Source organism: Cherax quadricarinatus, chromosome 2, assembly GCF_038502225.1.
Source record: "Cherax quadricarinatus isolate ZL_2023a chromosome 2, ASM3850222v1, whole genome shotgun sequence".
In the NCBI taxonomy this organism is placed as follows: Eukaryota; Metazoa; Arthropoda; class Malacostraca; order Decapoda; family Parastacidae; genus Cherax; species Cherax quadricarinatus.
In genome coordinates this window covers 82988303-83015925 of record NC_091293.1, presented here as the reverse complement: position 1 = coordinate 83015925, position 27623 = coordinate 82988303, and the positions used below count along the sequence as shown (strand labels likewise).

Genomic DNA, 27623 nt, shown 5'->3' with positions numbered 1-27623 from the left:
GCACCTCCTCCTAACTTCCAAACTACGAATTCTCTGCATTATATTCACACCACACATTGCCCTCAGACATGACATCTCCACTGCCTCCAGCCTTCTCCTCGCTGCAACATTCATCACCCACGCTTCACACCCATATAAGAGCGTTGGTAAAACTATACTCTCATACATTCCCCTCTTTGCCTCCAAGGACAAAGTTCTTTGTCTCCACAGACTCCTAAGTGCACCACTCACTCTTTTTCCCTCATCAATTCTATGATTCACCTCATCTTTCATAGACCCATCCGCTGACACGTCCACTCCCAAATATCTGAATACGTTCACCTCCTCCATACTCTCTCCCTCCAATCTGATATTCAATCTTTCATCACCTAATCTTTTTGTTATCCTCATAACCTTACTCTTTCCTGTATTCACCTTTAATTTTCTTCTTTTGCACACACTACCAAATTCATCCACCAATCTCTGCAACTTCTCTTCAGAATCTCCCAAGAGCACAGTGTCATCAGCAAAGAGCAGCTGTGACAACTCCCACTTTGTGTGTGATTCTTTATCTTTTAACTCCACGCCTCTTGCCAAGACCCTCGCATTTACTTCTCTTACAACCCCATCTATAAATATATTAAACAACCACGGTGACATCACACATCCTTGTCTAAGGCCTACTTTTACTGGGAAAAAATTTCCCTCTTTCCTACATACTCTAACTTGAGCCTCACTATCCTCGTAAAAACTCTTCACTGCTTTCAGTAACCTACCTCCTACACCATACACTTGCAACATCTGCCACATTGCCCCCCTATCCACCCTGTCATACGCCTTTTCCAAATCCATAAATGCCACAAAGACCTCTTTAGCCTTATCTAAATACTGTTCACTTATATGTTTCACTGTAAACACCTGGTCCACACACCCCCTACCTTTCCTAAAGCCTCCTTGTTCATCTGCTATCCTATTCTCCGTCTTACTCTTAATTCTTTCAATTATAACTCTACCATACACTTTACCAGGTACACTCAACAGACTTATCCCCCTATAATTTTTGCACTCTCTTTTATCCCCTTTAATTTAATAACTCTCCTCTCCTATTTTTAACTGACAAATCCATTTGTTCTCTAGGCTTTCTTAACTTGTTAATCTCACTCCAAAACTTTTTCTTATTTTCAACAAAATTTGTTGATAACATATCACCCACTCTCTCATTTGCTCTCTTTTTGCATTGCTTCACCACTCTCTTAACCTATCTCTTTTTCTCCATATACTCTTCCCTCCTTGCATCACTTCTACTTTGTAAAAACTTCTCATATGCTAAATTTTTCTCCCTTACTACTCTCTTTACATCATCATTCCACCAATCGCTCCTCTTCCCTCCCGCACTCACTTTCCTGTAACCACAAACTTCTGCTGAACACTCTAACACTACATTTTTAAACCTACCCCATACCTCTTCGACCCCATTGCCTATGCTCTCATTAGCCCATCTATCCTCCAATAGCTGTTTATATCTTACCCTAACTGCCTCCTCTTTTAGTTTATAAACCTTCACCTCTCTCTTCCCTGATGCTTCTATTCTCCTTGTATCCCATCTACCTTTCACTCTCATTGTAGCTACAACTAGAAAGTGATCTGATATATCTGTGGCCCCTCTATAAACATGTACATCCTGAAGTCTACTCAACAGTCTTTTATCTACCAATACATAATCCAACAAACTACAGTATATTTCGCCTGCTCTTGCGAATTCCATGCATTGTTAATATCTCTAGTAAGGCTGATGCATGCAGGGGATGAGATGAAAAGCTGTAAGCCTTCTCCCTGAAAGTTGGCTGCCTTGGATCAAAGTCTAGCGCAAGCTGGACTGCAAGGTATTGGTCCAGTGTGGGTAGATTGGTAAAGCACTGCGTACCTTTTTCCAAGGTTCGTAGGTTCGAGTCTCCTTCAGCCAGAGATCAGTGTTTGTGTATATTTCGCCTGCTCTTGCGAATTCCTTGCATATATATATATATATATATATATATATATATATATATATATATATATATATATATATATATATATATATATATATATATATATATATATAAGAAATGGTATTTAGGGGACCACACTTGTTTCCTGGTTCCTTCTGTCATTTCCTCTGGTACTTTCTATATTGTGTTCTGGAAAACTTTTTTCACCGATGCTTGATCTTGCAATTTGTGGATTAGTTTCTTGTGGAGAACCTCGTTAAATACTTTCTTGTAGTCCAGGAGAATCCACTCATCTTCTCAAGCGTTTTATCAGTAACTGCTGTAGAACGAAATTCAGTAGGCTCGAAAGAGAGGATTAAGTTTATTTAAGTACTATTATCATACATAGTAACGCATCAATGCACCACGCAGAAACAAACGGGTATGTACAGAGAAAGATCGCAGTCAGCAGGACTCGATACTGCTACTGGGGCAGACAAGATTCCCAGGCAGTGCTCTTATCCACTCAGCCACAAATGCTATATAAGCTGGGCAGCCTGGTTCACAAGCCATGTTTCTTTCCCAGTCCGGGCACGTCAGTGAGCCTCAAGAATGGCTTCAAGCTATTTCAATTTCCTCCTGTATTTTCTGACCTCAATGCACCATGTAGAGACAAGTGGGCATATACAGAGAAAAATCGCTCACTGACGTGCCCGGGCTGGGAAAGAAACATCGCTTGTGAACCAGACTGCCCAGCTTATGTGGCTGAGTGGATAAGAGCGCTGCCTGGGAATCTTGTCCGCCCCGTAGCAGTATCGAATCCTGATGACTGCGACCTTTCTCTGTATGTGTAAATTACCCAAAAGGATAACCGAAGAAAGTCAGTGACTTATATCCACTGGGGTATTTGGATCCATCTGGGTTTCCAGTGACGAATTATTGTTTATCTGGAGAGTTTATCTGGAGAGAGTTCCGGGGGTCAACGCCCCCGCGGCCCGGTCTGTGACCAGGCCTCCTTAGGTCAGTGTCCCAGGATGCGACCCACACCAGTCGACTAACACCCAGGTACCCATTTTACTGATGGGGAACATAGACAACAGGTGGAAAGAAACACGTCCAATGTTTCTACTCTGGCTGGGAATCGAACCCAGGCCCTCACCGTGTGAAGCGAGAGCGTTAACCACCAGGCCACCCAGTTGCTCCACATACGACACATCGTATGTGATATTTATTTTATGTAGGCTGGAACAATAAGCTTCAATTATAGACGAAAAGCTACACTGAACGTTTTGTGTTATTACAAAGAATCTTACGATACCCTCCATCCTGCTGGACAGGGAATCTTACGATACCCTCCATCCTGCTGGACAGGGAATCTTACGATACCCTCCATCCTGCTGGACAGGGAATCTTACGATACCCTCCATCCTGCTGGACAGGGAATCTTACGATACCCTCCATCCTGCTGGACAGGGAGCACGTCAGTTTCACAAGCCTGTAGTTTAGTGTCTCATATCGTCCACCTATATAATTTACGATAGACCTTAATATAGATAGAAATAGATAGTTTTCGCATATAGAAGTAGACAGTTCTTGGCAGGTAGCTCGGAGTGCATTTCAAGTCGTATGCCGTTTTCCTCAGGTAGTTCTCCTTAAATACAGAGACTATTCAGCCAGCTATCTCTAGCGATATCTATGTGCGTGTGTATGTGCGTGGTGTGTGTGCGTGGCATGTGTGTACGTGTGTTCGTGGTGTACGGTGGGCGGGGCAGCGCACACTCGGTACACTGTGCGGCCGCGCAGTCGCTGAGAACTGCAGCAGACACTGTCTGCCGCTCAGTGGTGGTCGGTCCATCTCAAGGTGAGCATATGTCCTCGCTCTCCCTGTTGCCCAACATGGTTCCTTGCCTACCCAAGCTCACTTACCTCTGATCCTCACGAGTGTATACCCAAGCCGAGGTGAATGTGTAGTAGAGTAGCCCATTACCAACGTGATTACCACAGTATTGAGTGAGGAGGAGGAGGCTTCTGCAGGTGCGTCCTTCCTGGAGGCTAGAGAGCTGAGAGAGAAGCAATATAGGAAATTTAAAGAGCCTCTTATATAGTATAGAGAGCGATTAGTAACGTGTACAACAGCTGTGTTCAGTTATATGATAAGTGAATTAGAGAAGTGTTGAGTTTGCAGAGATTAGTGTGCAAGGGGAGTGTGCAGTGTGCCTACTACAGGAGGTAGTGGTAGAAGTGGTGGAAGAAGTGTGGTGGTGAAGGTGATCAGTGTGGCACATACAGTGTAGGTCATGCCGCTCTTTGGCTCCAAGAAGGAGGTAGCCAAAAAGTCTACCAAGAAGGAGAAAGAAGAAGGAAAGATGCCTTCCGTAGAAGACAAATACCTGCTTAAGGATCTTCTTGGAACGTGAGTAGACATCTTTCTTGAATAATACTAGTGTGTAAATACACAGATGTTTATATATATATATATATATATATATATATATATATATATATATATATATATATATATATATATATATATATATATATATATATATATATATATATATATTATCGCAATGATTTGATGGTAAACTAACTTGAATATCTATACCAAAGTTTCATGAAGCAGTTATTAGCTTCTTGTGCTGTAAAAAGGGGATGTCACCTGTCGGAAAGTAGAAGTCAGGTGGGTGCCTTAGGGTAAGCTTGAGGCTCAGTATACACGGTCACTCACTATATCCGGTATCCACTGTCTAGAGGAAATGATGAAAGTGGGGATGTTATTTATATCAGTGGATTCTGTTTCAAAACTGAGCTCATGAGGATGATATATGGAGGTAGAAACATCTCAGTGAATAGGTTGATTCCTCGTATGTTAAGTAAAGCTTCCCTTTCCTGTTTATATCCATTGTTTTAGTTATCACAGAACCTGGTGTTCAGATCCTAACTTCTAAACTGTGAGGACCTGAACACTGAAGAAGTTTTCACTGAGGCATTTTGGTAGATATAAAGATAAGAGGGAGAAATGGACGAACAAGAAACACTAGAGAAAGTTATGACAAAAGCGGGAGGTAAGAGAACTCCTAGGACGTTAGGAACAATTGAAGTGTTTTACCATTGTTGTTACGAGATGGGACCAGAGAAACTATGTGACTCTTTAACACAAATCTTCCAGAAGCTAGAAACAGAGCAGCTGTTGAACACCTTAAAAACTACAAATGTGAGTCTCTTGATCTAGGGAATTGGATCTGTGCTCCAGTTCCTCAAATTAAGCCTGAGTATCTTCCACATGCCCCCACAGGCGCTGTATAGTCCTACGGGTTTAGCGCTTCCCCTTGATTATAATAATAATAATACAAATGTGAGCCAAATATATATATAAATATATAAAACGAAACTTGCATGGAGTGCTAAACTATAGACCAGTTTTGCTGACTAGGATGTTGACTAGGGTCTTAGAAAACATAGCGAAATAGAGAACAACCAGCACGAGTTCAGAGTTTTTAAATCTTGTCTTGTGAAATTTTTTGAATTCTATGATACAATAACATAAATATATGAAAGAGAGAGAGAGAGAGAGAGAGAGAGAGAGAGAGAGAGAGAGACAGACAGACAGACAGACAGACAGACTGCATCTTCCTAGACAAAATACCACACAGGAGACTTAAACTGGAAAAACAGATCATAAGAATAAAAGATGGGCTAATGATAAGGAAGGTACGTGATTCGGGACTGTTATCCTTAAGGGTCCTTAAGGATCTGCGCTTGGACCTCTTTTGTTTTTATAATGCACAAGTGACCTCCCAGAGAACATTAAATCCTTTGTATCACTGTTCATGGATAACGTGACAGTAACGAAGATACTGATAACTGGCGCTGCTGCAGGAGGACCTGAAAATGATAGAGATGTGGTCAGGAATGTAAAGTAGCTACGAGTAATTAATCATGATAATTACAAAGTAATGAGAATATGGAGGTAAAAAGGGTCAGACACAGAGCTTAATGGTACAGGAGAGAGACACTATAGACAACAACGGCAAGGTATAAAGATCTGGTGACATGCACCAAACACTGCTTGATGCATATCACAGTTGATATGCGGTTTACATAAAAATTACGGCACATGCAGAATTTATCAGCATATGCATAATTATTCACTCTAAAAACTGTTTTTTGAGAACCTTAAGAAAAACATATTTAGCGGTCTATTTAGAACTTAACATTGGTCCTATATTAGAGTATTCTGTTCTAATATCGTGTCTCTCGCAATCAAGTATACAAGAAACTTTAATATCCATCGATTCCCGACGAGACTGTTGAAGGGACAGAAGGGAAGGAATGGGAGACATGGACTGTGAGGAGAGTCTCTGGGAGCTCCACCTAACAACAGTAAAAGAGAGAATCACCAGGGTGACAGGCATGAGTATTTAATAATATAAAATAAAAATACCTTTATTTACTACAAGTACATGTTCAAGGTATACAGACAGACATAGATGTAACTCACAGCACCGTATCATCCTTTGCAGACGATACTAGGCTCTGCATGAGCCTGTCGTCTGTTGAAGGATCTGCATGAGGCTGTCATCTGCTGAGGACGCGGTTAACCTCCAAGAAGATATAAACAAAGTTTTCCAGTGGGCAACGGTAAACAATATGATGTTCAATGAGGACAAATTCCAACTACTCCGTTATGGAAAACTGGAGGAGATAATAACTAGAACAGAGTATACTACTGACTCCGGCCATACAATAGAGCGGAAAAATAATGTAAGGGACCTGGGAGTAGTAATGTCCGAGGATCTCACTTTCAAGGATCACAACAGTGCCACGATCACAAGTGCAAAGAAAACGATAGGATGGATAATGAGAACGTTCAAAACGAGAGATGCCAAGCCAATGATGATCCTTTTCAAATCACTTGTTCTCTCTAGGCTAGAATACTGCTGTACATTAACATCTCCGTTTAAAGCAGGTGAAATTGCAGATCTAGAGAGTGTACAGAGATCCTTTACTGCACGTATAAGTTCTGTCAAGCACCTTAGCTACTGGGAACGCTTGGAAGCACTTGACTTGTACTCGTTGGAACGCAGGAGAGAGATATATCGTAATCTATACTTGGAAAATCCTGGAAGGAATGGTCCCGAATCTGCACACAGAAATCGCTCCTTACGAAAGTAAAAGACTGGTCAGGCGATGCAAAATACCTCCAGTTAAAAGTAGGGGCGCCATTGGTACACTGAGAGAAAACACCATAAGTGTCCGGGGCCCAAGACAGTTCAACAGCCTCCCATCAAGCATTAGGGGAATTACCAATAAACGCCTGACTGCCTTCAAGAGAGAGCTGGACAGATACCTAAAGTCAGTGCCGGATCAGCCGGGCTGTGATTTGTACGTTGGACTGCGTGCGGCCAGCAGTAACAGCCTAGTTAATCAGGCCCTGATCCACCGGGAGGCCTGGTCGTGGACCGGGCCGCGGGGGCATTGATCCCCGGAATAACATCCAGGTAGATTCCAGGCAGGTAGACATCAGTGACATACTACTATATAGAAAGCCCTTTGTTATGCAGAACATTTCGGGCAAATTAGGTCAGTTTTGTATCAGGATGCGACCCACACCAGTCCACTAACACCCAGATACCCATTTTAAACTGATGGGTGAACAGGGACAGGGAAAGCAGGTGTCTTACGGAAACACGTCCCTAATGTTTTCGAGCCGTACTGGAGAAGATTGGAACCCCAGACCTCAGTGCGAGCTGAGTGCGCCAGCGATCCAGCTACGGGACATGCACAGTATATCCTGCCCATATCATGGAACAGATAGCGGACAGGATGTTTAAGTTGCGAGAAGAGCCAAGAGATAGATAATAGCTAATGTTACAAATAACGAACAAACATATTAGGAAATACTCTTCTGTCAGTTCATCTCTTAATATTTCGAAGATCATCGCTCAAGGTGGTAAGCTGAATAAAATTCAACGAAGAGGAGATTGGAAGCAAACATCATATATAGTTTCACGAATACTTATGACTGGTCCCTCCAGGCCAGGATCAGCAAAGATAATTATCTTAACTCTTACCAATTATAATTGCTAAAAGTTAAGAGGCGAGCCCAGGAGCAAACTCAAACGTGGTGATAACATACATCTAAGCATGAACACAGTGGGCAGCGTGACGTGAAAAATAAGATATTAGACAAACGAAGACTTAATATAAAATTAAGAACATTGTGACAGAGTCAGTGTCGGACACAAGGAAAGTCTCAAGCGGAGTAATGCAAGGATCTTCTCGTGCTCTACTATGTTTTTCATACAGTGTCAACAGTCACCCATTAGGCACTGAGTCGTAAATTTAATATTCATACACGGTGACATATTTATGAGAATCGCCTTGAAGTGAACTTCAAGACGACCTTGACCAGTCACGCTGAGGGCTGGAAAAAGTGGTTGCTAGGACTCAACCTGTGTAAATATGAATAATGTAAAACGGGAGAAAATTTCCGGGAGACCGAACAATGTAGAACGTGAGTAATAACGTGACACCAGACACAGTGAACCACATGGATGAAGAACCAGAGACCAGACACAGTGAACCACATGGATGAAGAACCAGAGACCAGACAGTGAACCACATGCATGAAAAACCAGAGACCAGAAACAGTGTACCATATGCTTGAAGAACCAGAGACCAGACAGTGAACTACATGCATGAAGAACCAGAGACCAGAAACAGTGTACCAAATGCTTGACAAACCAGAGACCAGACAGTGAACCACATGCATGAAGAACCAGGGACCAGACAGTGAACCACTTGTATGAAGAACCAGAGACCAGAAACAGTGAACCACATGCATGAAGAACCAGAGACCAGAAACAGTGTACCACATGCAAGAAGAACCAGAGACCAGACAGTGAACCACATGGATGAAGAACCAGAGACCAGACACAGTGAACCACATGGATGAAGAACAAGAGACCAGACACAGTGAACCACATGGATGAAGAACCAGAGACCAGACACAGTGAACCACATGGATGAAGAACCAGAGACCAGACACAGTGAACCACATGGATGAAGAACCAGAGACCAGACACAGTGAACCACATGCATGAAGAACCAGAGACCAGACACAGTGAACCACATGCATGAAGAACCAGAGACCAGAAACAGTGTACCACATGCTTGAAGAACCAGAGACCAGACAGTGAACCACATGCATGAAGAACCAGGGACCAGACAGTGAACCACATGCATGAAAAACCAGAGACCAGAAACAGTGTACCACATGCTTGAAGAACCAGAGACCAGACAGTGAACCACATGCATGAAGAACCAGGGACCAGACAGTGAACCACATGTATGATGAACCAGAGACCAGAAACAGTGTACCACATGCATGAAGAACCAGAGACCAGACAGTGTACCACATGCATGAAGAACCAGAGACCAGACAGTGTACCACATGCGTGAAGAACCAGAGACCAGACACAGTGAACCACATGGATGAAGAACCAGAGACCAGACACAGTGAACCACATGGATGAAGAACCAGAGACCAGACACAGTGAACCACATGCATGAAGAACCAGAGACCAGACACAGTGAACCACATGGATGAAGAACCAGAGACCAGACACAGTGAACCACATGGATTAAGAACCAGAGACCAGACACAGTGAGCCACATGGATGAAGAACCATAGACCAGACACAGTGAACCACATGGATGAAGAACCAGAGACCAGACAGTGAACCACATGGATTAAGAACCAGAGACCAGACACAGTGTACCACATGGATGAAGAACCAGAGACCAGACACAGTGTACCACATGGATGAAGAACCAGAGACCAGACACAGTGAACCACATGAATGAAGAACCAGAGACCAGACAGTGAACCACATGGCTGAAGAACCGGAGACCAGACACAGTGAACCACATGGCTGAAGAACCAGAGACCAGACACAGTGAACCAAATGCATGAAGAACCAGAGACCAGACACAGTGAACCACATGCATGAAGAACCAGAGACCAGACAGTGAACCACATGGCTGAAGAACCAGAGACCAGACACAGTGTACCACATGGATGAAGAACCAGAGACCAGACAGTGTACCACATGGCTGAAGAACCAGAGACCAGACACAGTGTACCACATGGATGAAGAACCAGAGACCAGACAGTGAACCACATGGCTGAAGAACCAGACACCAGACACAGTGTACCACATGCATGAAGAACCAGAGACCAGACAGTGAACCACATGGCTGAAGAACCAGAGACCAGACACAGTGTACCACACGGATGAAGAACCAGAGACCAGACAGTGTACCACATGGCTGAAGAACCAGAGACCAGACACAGTGTACCACATGGCTGAAGAACCAGAGACCAGACACAGTGCACCACATGGCTGAAGAACCAGAGACCAGACACAGTGTACCACATGGATGAAGAACCAGAGACCAGACACAGTGAACCAAATGCATGAAGAACCAGAGATCAGACACAGTGAACCAAATGCATGAAGAACCAGAGATCAGACACAGTGAACCACATGGCTGAAGAACCAGAGACCAGACAGTGAACCACATGGATAAAGAACTCAGAAGACCAGTAACTAGGGAGACCAAGGCCTCAGTGTAACATGGCACCTGCCAGTTAAAACCCACAAAAATCTCCTGCAAGCAACACTGAGTGCATAACATAATGTGATCAGCAGTCAGTGCATAACATAATGTGATCAGCAGTCAGTGCATAACATAATGTGATCAGCAGTCATTGCATAACATAATGTGAGTAGCACTCAGTGCATAACATAATGTGAGCAACATTGAGTGTATAACATAATGTGACCAACACTCAGTGCATAACATAATGTGATCAGCACTCAATGTATAACAATGTAAAATTATGTTGGGTATTTGTGGATATTTTTCGAGCTTTTAAATCTCTGCACAAAATTCAATTGAAACCAGCAAATAATAGAGCCTACTAGACTGGAGAATACACTAGACCTCATCTTCACTAACAATGATGATCTGATAAGAAATGTCACCATATCAAAAACAATATACTCAGATCACAACATAATTGAGGTTCAGACATGTATGCGTGGAGCCCCAGACCGACATAATGAGACTAGTTACGAGGGAGCATTCACCAAATTCAACTTCAATAACAAAAACATAAAGTGGGACCAAGTAAACCAAGTCCTAACCGATATAAGCTGGGAAGATATACTAAGCAACACAGACCCCAACTTATGTCTAGAACAGATTAACTTGGTGGCACTCGATGTATGCACAAGGCTTATTCCTCTAAGGAAAAGGAGGAGTAGATGTAAAATAGAAAGAGAAAGGCGCTCCCTTTACAGGCGACGGAAAAGAATAACAGAGCGGCTAAAAGAGGTCAATATATCTGAATTGCGTAGGGAGACACTGGTCAGAGAAATAGCAAGCATCGAACTTAAGCTAAAGGAATCTTATAGGAGTCAGGAATCGCGGGAAGAACTAAAAGCCATAAATGAAATCGAAAGAAACCCAAAGTATTTCTTCTCCTATGCCAAATCAAAGTCGAGAACAACGTCCAGTATTGGGCCCCTACTTAAACAAGATGGGTCCTACACAGATGACAGCAAGGAAATGAGTGAGCTACTCAAGTCCCAATATGACTCAGTTTTTAGCAAGCCGCTAACCAGACTGAGAGTCGAAGATCAAAATAAATTTTTTATGAGAGAGCCACAAAATTTGGTTAACACAAGCCTATCCAATGTTATCCTGACGCCAAATGACTTCGAACAGGCGATAAATGCATGCCCATGCACTCTTCCCCAGGGCCAGACTCATGGAACTCCGTGTTCATCAAGAACTGCAAGAAGCCCCTATCACGAGGCTTTTCCATCCTATGGAGAGGGAGCATGGACACGGGGGTCGTCCCACAGTTACTAAAAACAACAGACATAGCCCCACTCCACAAAGGGGGCAGTAAAGCAACAGCAAAGAACTACAGACCGATAGCACTAACATCCCATATCATAAAAATCTTTGAAAGGGTCCTAAGAAGCAAGATCACCAACCATCTAGAAACCCATCAGTTACACAACCCAGGGTAACATGGGTTTAGAACAGGTAGCTCCTGTCTGTCTCAACTATTGGATCACTACGACAAGGTCCTAAATGCACTAGAAGACAAAAAGAATGCAGATGTAATATATACAGACTTTGCAAAAGCCTTTGACAAGTGTGACCATGGCGTAATAGCGCACAAAATGCGTGCTAAAGGAATAACAGGAAAAGTCGGTCGATGGATCTATAATTTCCTCACTAACAGAACACAGAGAGTAGTCGTCAACAGAGTAAAGTCCGAGGCAGCTACGGTGAAAAGCTTTGTTCCACAAGGCACAGTACTCGCTCCCATCTTGTTCCTCATCCTCATATCCGACATAGACAAGGATGTCAGCCACAGCACCGTGTCTTCCTTTGTAGATGACACCCGAATCTGCATGACAGTGTCTTCCATTGCAGACACTGCAAGGCTCCAGGCGGACATCAACCAAATCTTTCAGTGGGCTGCAGAAAACCATATGAAGTTCAACGATGAGAAATTTCAATTACTCAGATATGGTAAACACGAGGAAATTAAATCTTCATCAGAGTACAAAACAAATTCTGGCCACAAAATAGAGCGAAACACCAACGTCAAAGACTGTGAAGGCTTACTCAGCCCTGTAACAACTTCAGAAAGTATTACTCAGGATGGCTCCTCCTCAGGAAAATTAATGAATAGAAAAAGAAATAATAATTCACAAAGATAAACACTTTATTATTTATTAAATCAAACATAAAACAATAAAACATGAAAGGTATATCCTATTTGAAAGAAAAATGAAAAATGAAATGAATAAAATAACATTTGAACTCAACGCTAATATCTACAGGGGTGTCTGGTGTTGGTGACACTGTTGTTGAAATCGTAGCCGTTGCTGATGATGGAGGGGGGGGTCGCAGGTGTTGGTGACCATCCACTGGCTAGTTCTTCACAGTATACCAGTGAGTAATCTCTCCCGATGACAGGAAAGCAGGTTCTTTACCGCTGCAATGATGTGGGGTTACGTCCTGCAATTTCATACAGGTGCACAGGTACTTAAATTCAAAATGGGGAAGTCTCTGGACGTTAGTCCTTCTCCTGTTCTTCTCGTTGATTGACAGGTGACCCTCACTGTCATCCAAGCTGAAAAGATAGACAGGTTACCCACTGCTTAAATAATCACTCTCCATGGCAGTGTACAATACTCAAAAGACGTGGTGACTATTACAACAGTCAACCTAGAGCAAGACTGAAAGGACTAAGTTTATTATTGGTCAAAAGTGAAGCTTTTAACTAATAAATCCACTAGAATACAAGGCAGGCATGTACTTACAGTAGTGTTGGGAGCTGTGAGTCGAGTGATTTACTGTTTGACCAGAACCCCACACGTCACCTTTCGGGGGGGGGGGGGGAAGAGGGAGGGGAAGGGATAGCGGGAGCTAGACTGACCCTACCTTAACAAGCAGCCGGCAGTCAAACTATCACTTTCAGGGAGGGGGAAAAAAGGTGGGAAAAACGGGAGCTTGACTTGCCCTACCTTAACTAGTAGCCGGCAATGAAACTACTGTTACTATATCGCTACTCCTATCTATTGAATTTTTCCCTCACAAAGACCTGGGAGTGATCATGTCGGAGGATCTCACCTTCAAGGACCATAACATTGTATCAATCGCATCTGCTAGAAAAATGACAGGATGGATAATGAGAACCTTCAAAACTAGGGAGGCCAAGCCCATGATGACACTCTTCAGGTCACTTGTTCTATCTAGGCTGGAATATTGCTGCACACTAACAGCACCTTTCAAGGCAGGTGAAATTGCTGACCTAGAAAATGTACAGAGAACCTTCACGGCGCGCATAACGGAGATAAAACACCTCAATTACTGAGAGCGCTTGAGGTTCCTAAACCTGTATTCCCTGGAATGCAGGCGGGAGAGATACATGATTATATACACCTGGAAAATCCTAGAGGGACTAGTACCGAACTTGCACACGAAAATCACTCACTACGAAAGCAAAAGACTTGGTAGACGATGCAACATCCCCCAATGAAAAGCAGGGTGTCACTAGCACGTTAAGGGACCATACAATAAGTGTCAGGGGCCCGAGACTGTTCAACTGCTTCCCAGCATACATAAGGGGGAGGGGATTACCAACAGACCCTGGCAGTCTTCAAGCTGGCACTGGACAAGCACCTAAAGTCGGTTCCTGACCAGCCGGGCTGTGGCTCGTACGTTGGTTTGCGTGCAGCCAGCAGCAACAGCCTGGTTGATCAGGCTCTGATCCACCAGGAGGCCTGGTCATAGACCGGGCCGCGGGGGCGTTGACCCCCGGAACTCTCTCCAGGTAAACTCCAGGTATGGCATCACAACAACAGAGATGGAGCAGCGGTGGCCATATTGTTGGACATAAGTAGCTGTGGGTGTTACTTCGAAGTGCTACAAGAGGATGAGGGTAATGTATGGTGTTGGGTTACAAGATGCCATAATTATTCCTCGCCCTGTTACTAATGTGCGTGTAAGATGAGGAAGAGTTGAGGATGTTAGTGTTACCCAACAGGCGTGGGCACCCACATGTGTGGGCACCCACAAGCAGGTCTTGACACAAGGTGGGTTTTTTCTTACACTTCTTCTATGAGCTAGTTAATGTTTTGTATCTGCGGTTAATACACTTCAGAAATAGGATGGGGTGTGTTCGAGTATGCTGAAGTGTGGAACGGTGGTGATTTTCTTGATGTATACTGATAGTAAGGTGGTGGTGTTGCATGTGTATACTTAGTTAAGGACATTAATATGATAAAGGAGAAACAAAGATTCACTACAAGGCTGGCTACTGAAGATATTATATGCTCTCTCTCTCTCTCTCTCTCTCTCTCTCTCTCTCTCTCTCTCTCTCTCTCTCTCTCTCTCTCTCTCTCTCTCTCTCCTCTCTCTCTATCTTCCTCTCTCTCTCTCTCTCTCTCTCTCTCTCTCTCTCTCTCTCTCTCTCTCTCTCTCTCTCATCTCTCTCTCTCTCTCTCTCTCTCTCTCTCTCTCTCTCTCTCTCTCTCTCTCTCTCTCTCTCTCTCTCTCTCTCTCTCTCTCTCTCTCTCTCTCTCTCTCTCTCTCTCTCTCTCTCTCTCTCTCTCTCTCTCTCTCTCTCTCTCTCTCTCTCTCTCTCTCTCTCTCTCTCTCTCTCTCTCTCTCTCTCTCTCTCTCTCTCTCTCTCTCTCTCTCTCTCTCTCTCTCTCTCTCTCTCTCTCTCTCTCTCTCTCTCTCTCTCTCTCTCTCTCTCTCTCTCTCTCTCTCTCTCTCTCTCTCTCTCTCTCTCTCTCTCTCTCTCTCTCTCTCTCTCTCTCTCTCTCTCTCTCTCTCTCTCTCTCTCTCTCTCTCTCTCTCTCTCTCTCTCTCTCTCTCTCTCTCTCTCTCTCTCTCTCTCTATATATATATATATATATATATATATATATATATATATATATATATATATATACCTCTAGAACTGCCCTGGGGATCCTCATCCTCAGAGAAAAGAATAAACTTGCTTCAGGGAAAACTCAAGGTTCTTCCTGAAGCTGTTTGAAAATTTTCTCCTACCACCCCTATATATTCTATATAAATTTTATTTAAAAACAAGATACGTTGACAAAATACATTGACAAAATACACTGACAAAAATACAATATGGAGTAAAACAACATAGATAACAACTCAGAGCTACATCTCAAATACTTCGTCCAGCTCCCCTGCGGTGGGCCGCGTGCCCAGAATGCTGCAGGCATTTCCTCTCTGGATCGCAACATTGAGTCTCTGAAAGAGGAAGCTGGTCACCCTGTGGCCCTTGGTTTCTTTGATGAGTTTTTCACCCACCTCTTTGAGGAACTTTAGAGCACACTTGCCCCATGCTCCAAGGGTCTCCGACCCTATTGGGATGGAGTTATAGCAAGGTGAAAGGTCTTCATATTTGCGGGTCTTCTGGGTCTCCCTGTGGCTGGCAGCTCCACTCCCTTCAGCTCCGGAGTATGTCAAGTAAGTGTCTGCCAATGTGGCGGCGCAGGTAGTCCCAGGCAATCTGCTGTCCATCCTTCCAGGTTAGCATAGTGGCTCCATCAGGACGCTTTTGACTTCGTCAGACCTCTGTACTTGGGGTTCCCGTTGAGCTGGGCAACGTGTTGACGAGTTGACGTGTCGGCGGATGGATTTACGAAGGATGAGGTTAATCATAGAATTGATGAGGGAAAAAAGGTGAGTGGTGCGTTGAGGTATATGTGGAGACAAAAAACGTTATCTATGGAGGCAAAGAAGGGAATGTATGAAAGTATAGTAGTACCAACACTCTTATATGCGTGTGAAGCTTGGGTTGTGAATGCAGCAGCGAGGAGGCGGGTGGAGGCAGTGGAGATGTCCTGTCTAAAGGCAATGTGTGGTGCAAATATTATGCAGAAAATTCGGAGTGTGGAAATTAGGAGAAGGTGTGGAGTTAATGAAAGTGTTAGTCAGAGGGCAGAAGAAGGTTTGTTGAGGTGGTTTGGTCATTTAGAGAGAATGGATCAAAGTAGAATGACATGGAGAGCGTATAAATCTGTACGGGAAGGAAGGCGGGGTAGGGGTCGTCCTCGAAAAGGTTGGAAGGAAGGGGTAAGGGAGGTTTTGTGGGCGAGGGGCTTGGACTTCCAGCAAGCGTGCGTGAGCATGTTAGATAGGAGTGAATGGAGACGAATGGTATTTGGGACCTGACGATCTGTTGGAGTGTGAGCAGGGTAATATTTAGTGAAGGGATTCAGGGAAACCGGTTATTTTTATATAGCCGGACTTGAGTCCTGGAAATGGGAAGTACAATGCCTGCACTCTACAGGAGGGGTTTGAGATATTGACAGTTTGGAGGGATATGTTGTGTATCTTTATACGTATATACTTCTAAACTGTTGTATTCTGAGCACCTCTGCAAAAACAGTGATAATGTGTGAGTGAGGTGAAAGTGTTGAATGATGATGAAAGTAATAATTTATATTATTGTAAACAGACATTGTCAAACAATCGTGCAGTACAGTGTGTTGTTTGTCTTGACCATGTCACAGAAACTTAGGAATATTCTAGATGTGTTTCGGCCGCTGCGTCATTCTAGAAAGATATCCCCGAAGTCCACAAGCCAAGCCCCTCTCTATCTTAATGCATGACGCAAAAGGAATAGCGGAGGGTGGTCATGAAATTATAGTGCAGTAAAATATAAAATTGTGTATGCGTGTTTTTATGTTTGTGCAAACAAATTTCTGTTCGTATGAACACTTTTATGTGTGTAAAATGTTTGTATGCACCTAATCTCGCTAACGTAATTTTTTTAGCTAAATTCTGCTCTCTCTCTCTCTCTCAGGCATAACATATATATATATATATATATATATATATATATATATATATATATATATATATATATATATATATATATATATATATATATATATATATATATATATATATATATGTGTGTGCATGTGTGTGTGTGTGTGTGTGTGTGTGTGTGTGTGTACTCACCTAGTTGTACTCACCTAGTTGAGGTTGCGGGGGTCGAGTCCGAGCTCCTGGCCCCGCCTCTTCACTGATCGCTACTAGGTCACTCTCCCTGAGCCGTGAGCTTTATCGTACCTCTGCTTAAAGCTATGTATGGATCCTGCCTCCACTACATCGCTTCCCAAACTATTCCACTTACTGACTACTCTGTGGCTGAAGAAATACTTCCTAACATCCCTGTGATTCATCTGTGTCTTTAGCTTCCAACTGTGTCCCCTTGTTACTGTGTCCAATCTCTGGAACATCCTGTTTTTGTCCACCTTGTCAATTCCTCTCAGTATTTTGTATGTCGTTATCATGTCCCCCCTATCTCTCCTGTCCTCCAGTGTCGTCAGGTTGATTTCCCTTAACCTCTCCTCGTAGGACATACCTCTTAGCTCTGGGACTAGTCTTGTTGCAAACCTTTGCACTTTCTCTAGTTTCTTTACGTGCTTGGCTAGGTGTGGGTTCCAAACTGGTGCCGCATACTCCAATATGGGCCTAACGTATACGGTGTACAGGGTCCTGAACGATTCCTTATTAAGATGTCGGAATGCTGTTCTGAGGTTTGCTAGGCGCCCATATGCTGCAGCAGTTATTTGGTTGATGTGCGCTTCAGGAGATGTGCCTGGTGTTATACTCACCCCAAGATCTTTTTCCTTGAGTGAGGTTTGTAGTCTCTGACCCCCTAGACTGTACTCCGTTTGCGGCCTTCTTTGCCCTTCCCCAATCTTCATGACTTTGCACTTGGTGGGATTGAACTCCAGGAGCCAATTGCTGGACCAGTTCTGCAGCCTGTGTGCTGTCCTGTGTGTGTGTGTGTGTGTGTGTGTGTGAGTGTGTGTGTGTGTGTGTGTATGTATGCAAGGAATTTGCAAGAGCAGGCGAAATATACACAAACACTGATCTCTGGCTAAAGGAGACTCGAACCTACGAACCTTGGAACAAGGTACGCAGAGCTTTACCAATCTACTCACACTGGACCAATACCTTGGAGTCTAGCGCAAGTCCGTTGTTGTTCACAATTTACATAAACGACATAGATGAGGGAATAAATAGCGACATAAGCAAATTTGCTGATGACACCAAAATAGGCCGTCCAATTCAATCTAATGAGAATATTAGAGCACTCCAGGATGATTTGAATAGACTGACGCAATGGTCGGAGAAGTGGCAGATGCAGTTTAATATTGACAAATGCAAAGTTCTAAATGTTGGACAGTTAAATAACCATGCCACATATAAACTAAATAATGTAGATCTTAATATTACTGATTGTGAAAAGGATTTAGGAGTTCTGGTTAGCAGTAATCTAAAACCAAGACAACAGTGCATTAGTGTTCGCAATAAAGCTAACAGAATTCTTGGCTTCATATCTAGAAGTATAAATAATAGAAGTCCTCAGGTTGTTCTTCAACTCTATATATCCTTGGTTAGGCCTCATTTAGACTATGCTGCTCAGTTCTGGTCACCGTATTACAGAATGGATATAAATACTCTGGAAAACGTACAGAGGAGGATGACAAAGATGATCCCATGTATCAGAAATCTTCCCTATGAGGATAGACTGAGGCCCTGAATCTGCACTCTCTCGAAAGGCGTAGAATTAGGGGGGATATGATCGAGGTGTATAAATGGAAAACAGGAATAAATAAAGGGGATGTAAATAGCGTGCTGAAAATTTCCAGCCATGACAGGACTCGCAGCAATGGTTTCAAGTTGGAAAAATTCAGATTCAGGAAGGATATAGGAAAGCACTGGTTTGGTAATAGAGTTGTGGATGAGTGGAACAAACTCCCGAGTACAGTTATTGAGGCTAAAACGTTGTGTAGTTTTAAAAATAGGTTAGATAAATACATGAGTGGGTGTGGGTGGGTGTGAGTTGACCTGACTAGCTTGTGCTGCTGGGTCTGGTGCAGTGCTCCATCCTTGAGTGGAGATGACCAGGCTAGGTGGGTCATTGGGATAATCCGGGGGGTGGGTCATTGGTCTAATCCGGGGGGGAAACATGGACCTGCTCCGCTTGGGTCAGTAGGCCTGTTGCAGTGTTTCTTCTTTCTTATGTTCTTATACAAAACTCAAGAGGGTCACCAAATAGAACGTAAGGAACACGTAAAATACCTAGGAATAATTATGTCAGCGGACCCTTCTTTTAAAGACCATAACAAGACAAAGATCACGACAGCCAGGAAGATGACGGGGTGGGTATTGAGAACTTTCAAGGGAAATAATGCCGATGGTGACACTCTTCAAATCGCTAGTGTTCCCTCACTTAGAATATTGCTCAGTGCTGACGGCCCCGTTTAAAGCAGGAGAAATATCTGAGCTGGAACAAATACAGAGCTAGTTTACGGCTCACATTGAGCCTGTAGAGCACCTAAACTACTGGGAACGCCTGCAAGTCTTGAACATGTACTCACTGGAGCGGAGGAGAGAGAGGTACATGATAATATATACCTGGAAGGTAATCGAGGGTCTGGTCCCAAATCTGCACACTGCCATAACAACATACTGGAGTGAGAGATATGGGAGGAAGTGTAAAATAAACCCAGTGAGGAGCAGGGGTGCGGTGGGGACAATAAGGGAACACTGTATCAATATCCGGGGTCCCAGACTATTCAACATCTTACCAGAAGATATCAGAAACACTGCTGGAACAAGTGTTGAAGCCTTCAAGTGGAAACTAGACAAGTATCTTCACCAGGTGCCAGATCAACCAGGCTGTGATGGATATGTGGGGCAGCGGGCCTCCAGCAGCAACAGCCTGGTTGACCAGGCAAGCACCAGACGAGCCTGACCCATGGCCGGGCTCAGAGAGTAGATAAACTCTCGAAACTCTTCAAAGGTATATAAAAGGTAAGGTAAGTAAGATATTTTATCTGAGGATGAGGGTCCCCAGCACAGTTCCAGAGGTGGTACCTCCCTATATACTTGTATATTTATATATATATATATATATATATATATATATATATATATATATATATATATATATATGTATATAGGGGTCGTCCTCGAAAGGGTTGGAGAGAGGGGGTAAAGGAGGTTTTGTGGGCGAGGGGCTTGGACTTCCAGCAAGCGTGCGTGAGCGTGTTAGATAGGAGTGAATGGAGACGAATGGTACTTGGGACCTGACGATCTGTTGGAGTGTGAGCAGGGTAATATTTAGTGAAGGGATTCAGGGAAACCGGTTATTTTCATATAGTCGGACTTGAGTCCTGGAAATGGGAAGTACAATGCCTGCACTTTAAAGGAGGGGTTTGGGATATTGGCAGTTTGGAGGGATATGTTGTGTATCTCTATACGTATATGCTTCTAAACTGTTGTATTCTGAGCACCTCTGCAAAAACAGTGATAATGTGTGAGTGTGGTGAAAGTGTTGAATGATGATGAAAGTATTTTCTTTTTGGGGATTTTCTTTCTTTTTTTGGGTCACCCTGCCTCGGTGGGAGACGGCCGACTTGTTGAAATATATATATATATATATATATATATATATATATATATATATATATATATATATATATATATATATATATATATATATATATATATATATATATATATATATATATATATATATATATATATATATATATATATATATATATATGTCGTGCCGAATATGTAAAACTGGTCATTTTGCAAGAACTCATTTAAAATTAAGTCCTTTCTGAAAATTTCTCTTATACATTTAAAGATATATTTTTTTCATTAATGTTAATGTAAAAATTTTTAATTTTGCGCCAAAAGAATCGTAGAAAACTTACCTAACCTTATTATAACAAGAACAATTTATTTTAGCTTAACCCAGCTAAATATATTTTATGTTTGTTTACAATAATTTAATACTAAACAAACACAGTGAAATATATTTTTTTCGTTAGTTTCAGAATGATTTGGGCGAAATTATTACATACACAAATTTTCACTTGTCCTATATGGCAAGATGAGCGTTGCTATTTAAGCCAAGATCGCAAGTTCTGTCTATTCGGCACGGCATATATATGTATATATATATATATATATATATATATATATATATATATATATATATGCAATAAGATCACAGTAAACAGGTGATTTCAGAATATGCAAAAAACCACTGTGAAAGAATAGAGAAGTTCCAAGCGCTTTCGTGACTACTGGAATATAATTGAATCTTGTTTTATAAAAAGCAGTTTTGACAATAATATAAATATTTCCTTTGGTTTATATAAATTAGATCCATTTATAATTAATAGAATTTGGGAAGAATTTAATAATACATTGGACAAATAATATTTTTTTTAATTTCTTATTTCTTGAGTAGAATAGTTTGTTGGTAGGTTGTGTGAGAGACTTGTCTAGTTCGGCCGGCGGGCCTGCTGTCTCGCGTCAGGTGTTTCGTTGTTGTGGGATCTGATAGTGAGGTGTGGGCTACCCCTTTATATACCTTCCTTTGATGCTTTCCTTTCATTGTTCCTTGATAATGTGAGTAGTCACGAAAGCGCTTGGAACTTCTCTATTCTTTCACAGTGGTTCTTTTGCATATATATATATATATATATATATATATATATATATATATATATATATATATATATATATATATATATATATATATATATATATATATATATGCTATTAAGATGACAGTAAACAGGTGATATCACAATATGTAGAACAACCACTGTGAAAAAGTAGAATAATTCCAAGCGCTTTCGTTATTTCTCACATTATCAAGGAACTGTTCCTTGATAATGTGAGAAATCACGAAAGCGTTTGAATAATCCCCTCGCACGCAAAACCTCCTTTACCCACTCCCAAACCATTCTTTTGACTCCTACCCTGCCGTTCCATTACAAATTTATTGGTAATTCAATTCATTCCATTTTCTTTCGTCTTCTCTAAATCTTCGAAGCACCTCAACAACTTCCAGCCTAGGCAGCGAGCTCAACATCTGGTACCTGGATGATGGCACTCTGGCAGGCACTGAAGAGTTCCTGCTAGAGGACCTACAACAGGTGAAGACACAGGGAGAAGCCTTGAGACTCATCCTCAATCCCTTCAAGTGTGACATCATCACAACTAACCAGGAAATAATCAGTCCTGTGCGAACAATCCTCCCAGAAGTCTCTACTACTGTCATATCACCACCACTCTCAGTATCACTACCATCATCACCATCACTGTCCCTACCATCATCACCAACCACAGCATCACTGTTACTATCACCATCACCACACCATCCTCTCCCCGATCACCAACATACTATCATTATGTGCCTGTGTATACATGTGAAGCTATAGCCAATAACAGTGTTAATCAAACACTTGGTAATGCCTAAAATTGTGAAGCCAGTCAAATTAAGATCTTTAAAGTAGTCTCTTGGAAGTCATTTTTGGGAATGTTCTAATTAAAATTGAGCAGAAAGCACCCACACATATGATTTTCTCTACGAACCTGTCCCCTCCTTGACGCTGGTGAGGGGCTCTTGATCTAGGGAATTGGATCTGTGCTCTGAGTCCCTGAATTGAGCCTGAATACCTTCCATCCCACCACATGCACTGTATAATCATATAAGTTTAGCGCTTCCCCGTGATTATAATAATAATAATAATCTACGAAGCTTCACCTTGTAGTAGGTGATCAAGGTTTCAAATTTGAAGCTGACTGGGTAATGCATTCTGAAGTTATGGTATGAGGAAACTATAACTAACAGATGGATGACTTGACATCAGGCCATGTGGTATTTAAGTGGTCAGTCAACTCAACTGTGGCCCGGTGGCCCGGTGGCCTGGTGGCTAAAGCTCCCGCTTCATACACGGAGGGCCCGGGTTCGATTCCCGGCGGGTGGAAACATTTCGACACGTTTCCTTACACCTGTTGTCCTGTTCACCTAGCAGCAAATAGGTACCTGGGTGTTAGTGGACTGGTGTGGGTCGCATCCTGGGGGACAAGATTGAGGACCACAATGGAAATAAGTTAGACAGTCCTCGATGACGCACTGGGTGGCTAACCCTCCAGGGTTAAAAATCCGAACGAAATCTTATCTTATCTTATCTTAACCTTTGTGGGTTTAGTGTTTAGTTTTGATTGCAATAATATTCAGCTCAAGAAATGTAAAATTACCAATAAAATATATTTTGAATATTTTTTCAAGTTTCCCTTTTTGTTTTGCATTATTTATTTTTAAAATTCTCTTCTATTGTTTAAAAAACATATTTTGTGTTTTTTAAGATAGTTTAGTTTGATAAAAGTTCTTAAGGTTGGTACTATTCTGACCATAAAATGCATCATCCTTTAAATCTTGTGGCCATTTCTGAAGAGGTATTCACATGTGTATATTTTGATCGTGATGACAGAATGGGAAGTAAAATGTTGCACTTTTACTCATAAAATAGTCTAATATGCACCTACCCATTTGAATTTCATTCTCCGCCTATGACTGCTGCACCTCTCCTGCCAACGGTTTATAAGCTGCTTCTCCGCTCGTATGCCGTATTCTATTCAAGATTGATGGACTGACCACATCGACTCAAGGTTGAGGGACTGATTACCTCATTCTCCTCCTGTTCTTCAAGATTCTCCTTTGTATGGACTGATGAAGCCACTGTGTGGCGAAACGTTTCCTCAATAAAGATACCCAAGAGTTGCACATGTGTCTAATTTATCAACATGTCGGTTCTCTGAACCATTCATCTACAAACCTGTCAGACACTGCAACTTCTTGGGATCTTAATACTTGGGAATTCTTCGCTTGCCTAATTCTTGGGCACGACCTACTTCCACATTGAACAAATGTGACACCACCTATGACTGCTGCACCTCTCCTGCCAACGGTTTATAAGCTCCTTCTCCGCACGTATGCCGTATTCTATTCAAGATTGATGGACTGACCACATCGACTCAAGGTTGAGGGACTGATTACCTCATTCTCCTCCTGTTCTTCAAGATTCTCCTTTGTATGGACTGATCTTCTTCGCAGGGTGATTAAAGATGATACAGAGTTACCTGTACCCCGCCAAGATTTTGTGAGCCTTGTCGAACTTTGTGTTCGTTATAACTGTTTTAGGTTTGAGGACAAGAAGTACAAACAACTCTTCGGACTAGCCATGGGATCCCCCCTTAGTGCAGTTCTTGCCAATTTATATATGGAGGACCTGGAATCAAGAAGGATCCTTAGTAACATCCCTCGTTCAGTTACATGGATGCGGTACGTAGATGATATTTTGGTCATTGTACCCAAAAATCTTGACGTACAGGGCATCCTCAACACCATCAACACTCTGGAACCTACTATTAAATTTACACTAGAGGAGGAGAAGGACAACCAATTACCTTTTCTCGACGTTCTCTTACGCACAGGGGAAAACAAACTTTCTTTTAAAGTCTACCGGAAGCCTACCTACAAGAATGATCTTCTACATTTCTTCTCTCACCATGACACAAGAACTAAAAGAGGGGTAGTTATTGGCTTCTTTCTGAGAGCCTACAGAATTTCCAGCCCGCAGTTTCTCGAAGAAGAATGTACATACATCACCAACTCTTTTAGTTCACTACACTTTCCCCTACACTTCATACGTGACTGCAGGAAACGTGCGACACATATCCTCAGCAAGACCAACACCAGTCAAGTTGAAGAAAAGCCTCCAAGTTACATCGTTTTACCGGTCAGCAACGTTGCCACTAATGTTTCAAAAATGTTTGACAGAAAACTGGCTAAAATATCTACCAGCTCTTCAACTACTATTAGGAACCTGATACAAAAACCCAAGCATGATTCTGGCACAAGTGCAGGAATCTACACTATACCATGTGGGGGGTGTGACAAAGTATATGTAGGGGAAACAGCCAGAACTCTGGACATTAGGATAGCAGAACACAAAAATGCTTGCAGAAATGATGACCGCAAAAACGCATGTGTTCAACATAGAGACGATGTTGGACACCTCATGAAATTCAATGAAGCTAAACTAGTTATTAAAGAAGACGACTTAAGACGGAGAAAATGCATTGAAGCTGCACTAATTTTTGTCAGTAACACTATAAAGCAAAAATCCGGTAGTTACAGTATTTCAAAATTACTAAGCAAGAGGATATTACCCATCCTGGGAACTGGTGTTACTTGATGCCAGCAGGTCCCTCTCTTGCCTCACCTCCTTAGTTCCATTACTACTGCTGCTGCTGCTGCTGCTGCTGCTGCTGCTGCTGCTGCTGCTGCTGCTGCTGCTGCTGCTGCTGCTGCTGCTGCTGCTGCTGCTGCTGCTGCTGCTGCTGCTGCTTGCTGCTGCTGCTTGCTGCTGCTGCTTGCTGCTGCTGCTGCTGCTGCTGCTGCTGCTGCTGCTGCTGCTGCTGCTGCTGCTGCTGCTGCTTGCTGCTGCTGCTTGCTGCTGCTGCTTGCTGCTGCTGCTGCTGCTGCTGCTGCTGCTGCTGCTGCTGCTGCTTGCTGCTGCTGCTTGCTGCTGCTGCTTGCTGCTGCTGCTGCTGCTGCTGCTGCTGCTGCTGCTGCCGCCCCTGCTGCTGCCGCCCCTGCTGCTGCCGCTCCTGCTGCTGCCGCTGCTGCTGCCGCTGCCGCTGCCGCTGCCGCTGCCGCTGCCGCCGCTGCCGCCGCTGCTGCCGCCGCTGCTGCCGCCGCCGCTGCCGCCGCCGCTGCCGCCGCCGCCGCCGCCGCCGCCGCTGCCGCCGCCGCCGCCGCCGCCGCCTCCGCCGCCGCCTCCGCCGCCGCTGCCGCCGCCGCCGCCGCCGCCGCCGCCGCCACCACCTCTACCCACGCGTCACCTCACCTGACTCCTGCCACTATATATATACATATTTTCTTAGTTTTCTCTGTATTAGGACTGAAGAAGCCACTCGTGGCGAAACGTTCCTTTAATAAATGTCCTGAACTGTACATACCTGGAGTTTACCTGGAGAGAGTTCCGGGGGTCAACGCCCCCGCGGCCCGGTCTGTGACCAGGCCTCCTGGTGGATCAGAGCCTGATCAACCAGGCTGTTGCTGCTGGCTGCACGCAAACCAACGTACGAGCCACAGCCCGGCTGGTCAGGAACCGACTTTAGGTGCTTGTCCAGTGCCAGCTTGAAGACTGCCAGGGGTCTGTTGGTAATCCCCCTTATGTGTGCTGGGAGGCAGTTGAACAGTCTCGGGCCCCTGACACTTATTGTATGGTCTCTTAACGTGCTAGTGACACCCCTGCTTTTCATTGGGGGGATGGTGCATCGTCTGCCAAGTCTTTTGCTTTCGTAGTGAGTGATTTTCTTGTGCAAGTTCGGTACTAGTCCCTCTAGGATTTTCCAGGTGTATATAATCATGTATCTCTCCCTCCTGCGTTCCAGGGAATACAGGTTTAGGAACCTCAAGCGCTCCCAATAATTGAGGTGTTTTATCTCCGTTATGCGCGCCGTGAAGGTTCTCTGTACATTTTCTAGGTCGGCAATTTCACCTGCCTTGAAAGGTGCTGTTAGTGTGCAGCAATATTCCAGCCTAGATAGAACAAGTGACCTGAAGAGTGTCATCATGGGCTTAGCCTCCCTAGTTTTGAAGGTTCTCATTATCCATCCTGTAATTTTTCTAGCAGATGCGATTGATACAATGTTATGGTCCTTGAAGGTGAGATCCTCCGACATGATCACTCCCAGGTCTTTGACGTTGGTGTTTCGCTCTATTTTGTGGCCAGAATTTGTTTTGTACTCTGATGAAGATTTAATTTCCTCATGTTTACCATATCTGAGTAATTGAAGTTTCTCATCGTTGAACTTCATATTGTTTTCTGCAGCCCACTGAAAGATTTGGTTGATGTCCGCCTGGAGCCTTGCAGTGTCACAAATGGAAGACACTGTCATGCAGATTCGGGTGTCATCTGCAAAGGAAGACACGGTGCTGTGGCTGACATCCTTGTCTATGTCGGATATGAGGATGAGGAACAAGATGGGAGCGAGTACTGTGCCTTGTGGAACAGAGCTTTTCACCGTAGCTGCCTCGGACTTTACTCTGTTGACGACTACTCTCTGTGTTCTGTTAGTGAGGAAATTATAGATCCATCGACCGACTTTTCCTGTTATTCCTTTAGCACGCATTTTGTGCGC

At 43.3% G+C, this 27623-nt stretch overlaps 1 protein-coding gene across 4 annotated transcripts in view; it reads left to right on the top strand.

The window, feature by feature from the left end:
- Positions 1-3729: 3729 nt before the first annotated feature.
- CaMKI (Calcium/calmodulin-dependent protein kinase I) overlaps positions 3730-27623 on the top strand; it is a 919698-nt gene continuing 895804 nt past the window's right edge. Inside the window, exon 1 of one of the 4 annotated variants that reach the window (XM_053793074.2) lies at positions 3730-4359. In XM_053793074.2, the coding sequence (XP_053649049.2) occupies positions 4244-4359 (116 nt within the window). In that variant the 5' untranslated portion in view covers positions 3730-4243. The remainder of the gene's footprint in view (positions 4360-27623) is intronic. The other 3 variants (XM_053793012.2, XM_070089394.1, XM_053793155.2) reach the window with 3 other exon arrangements.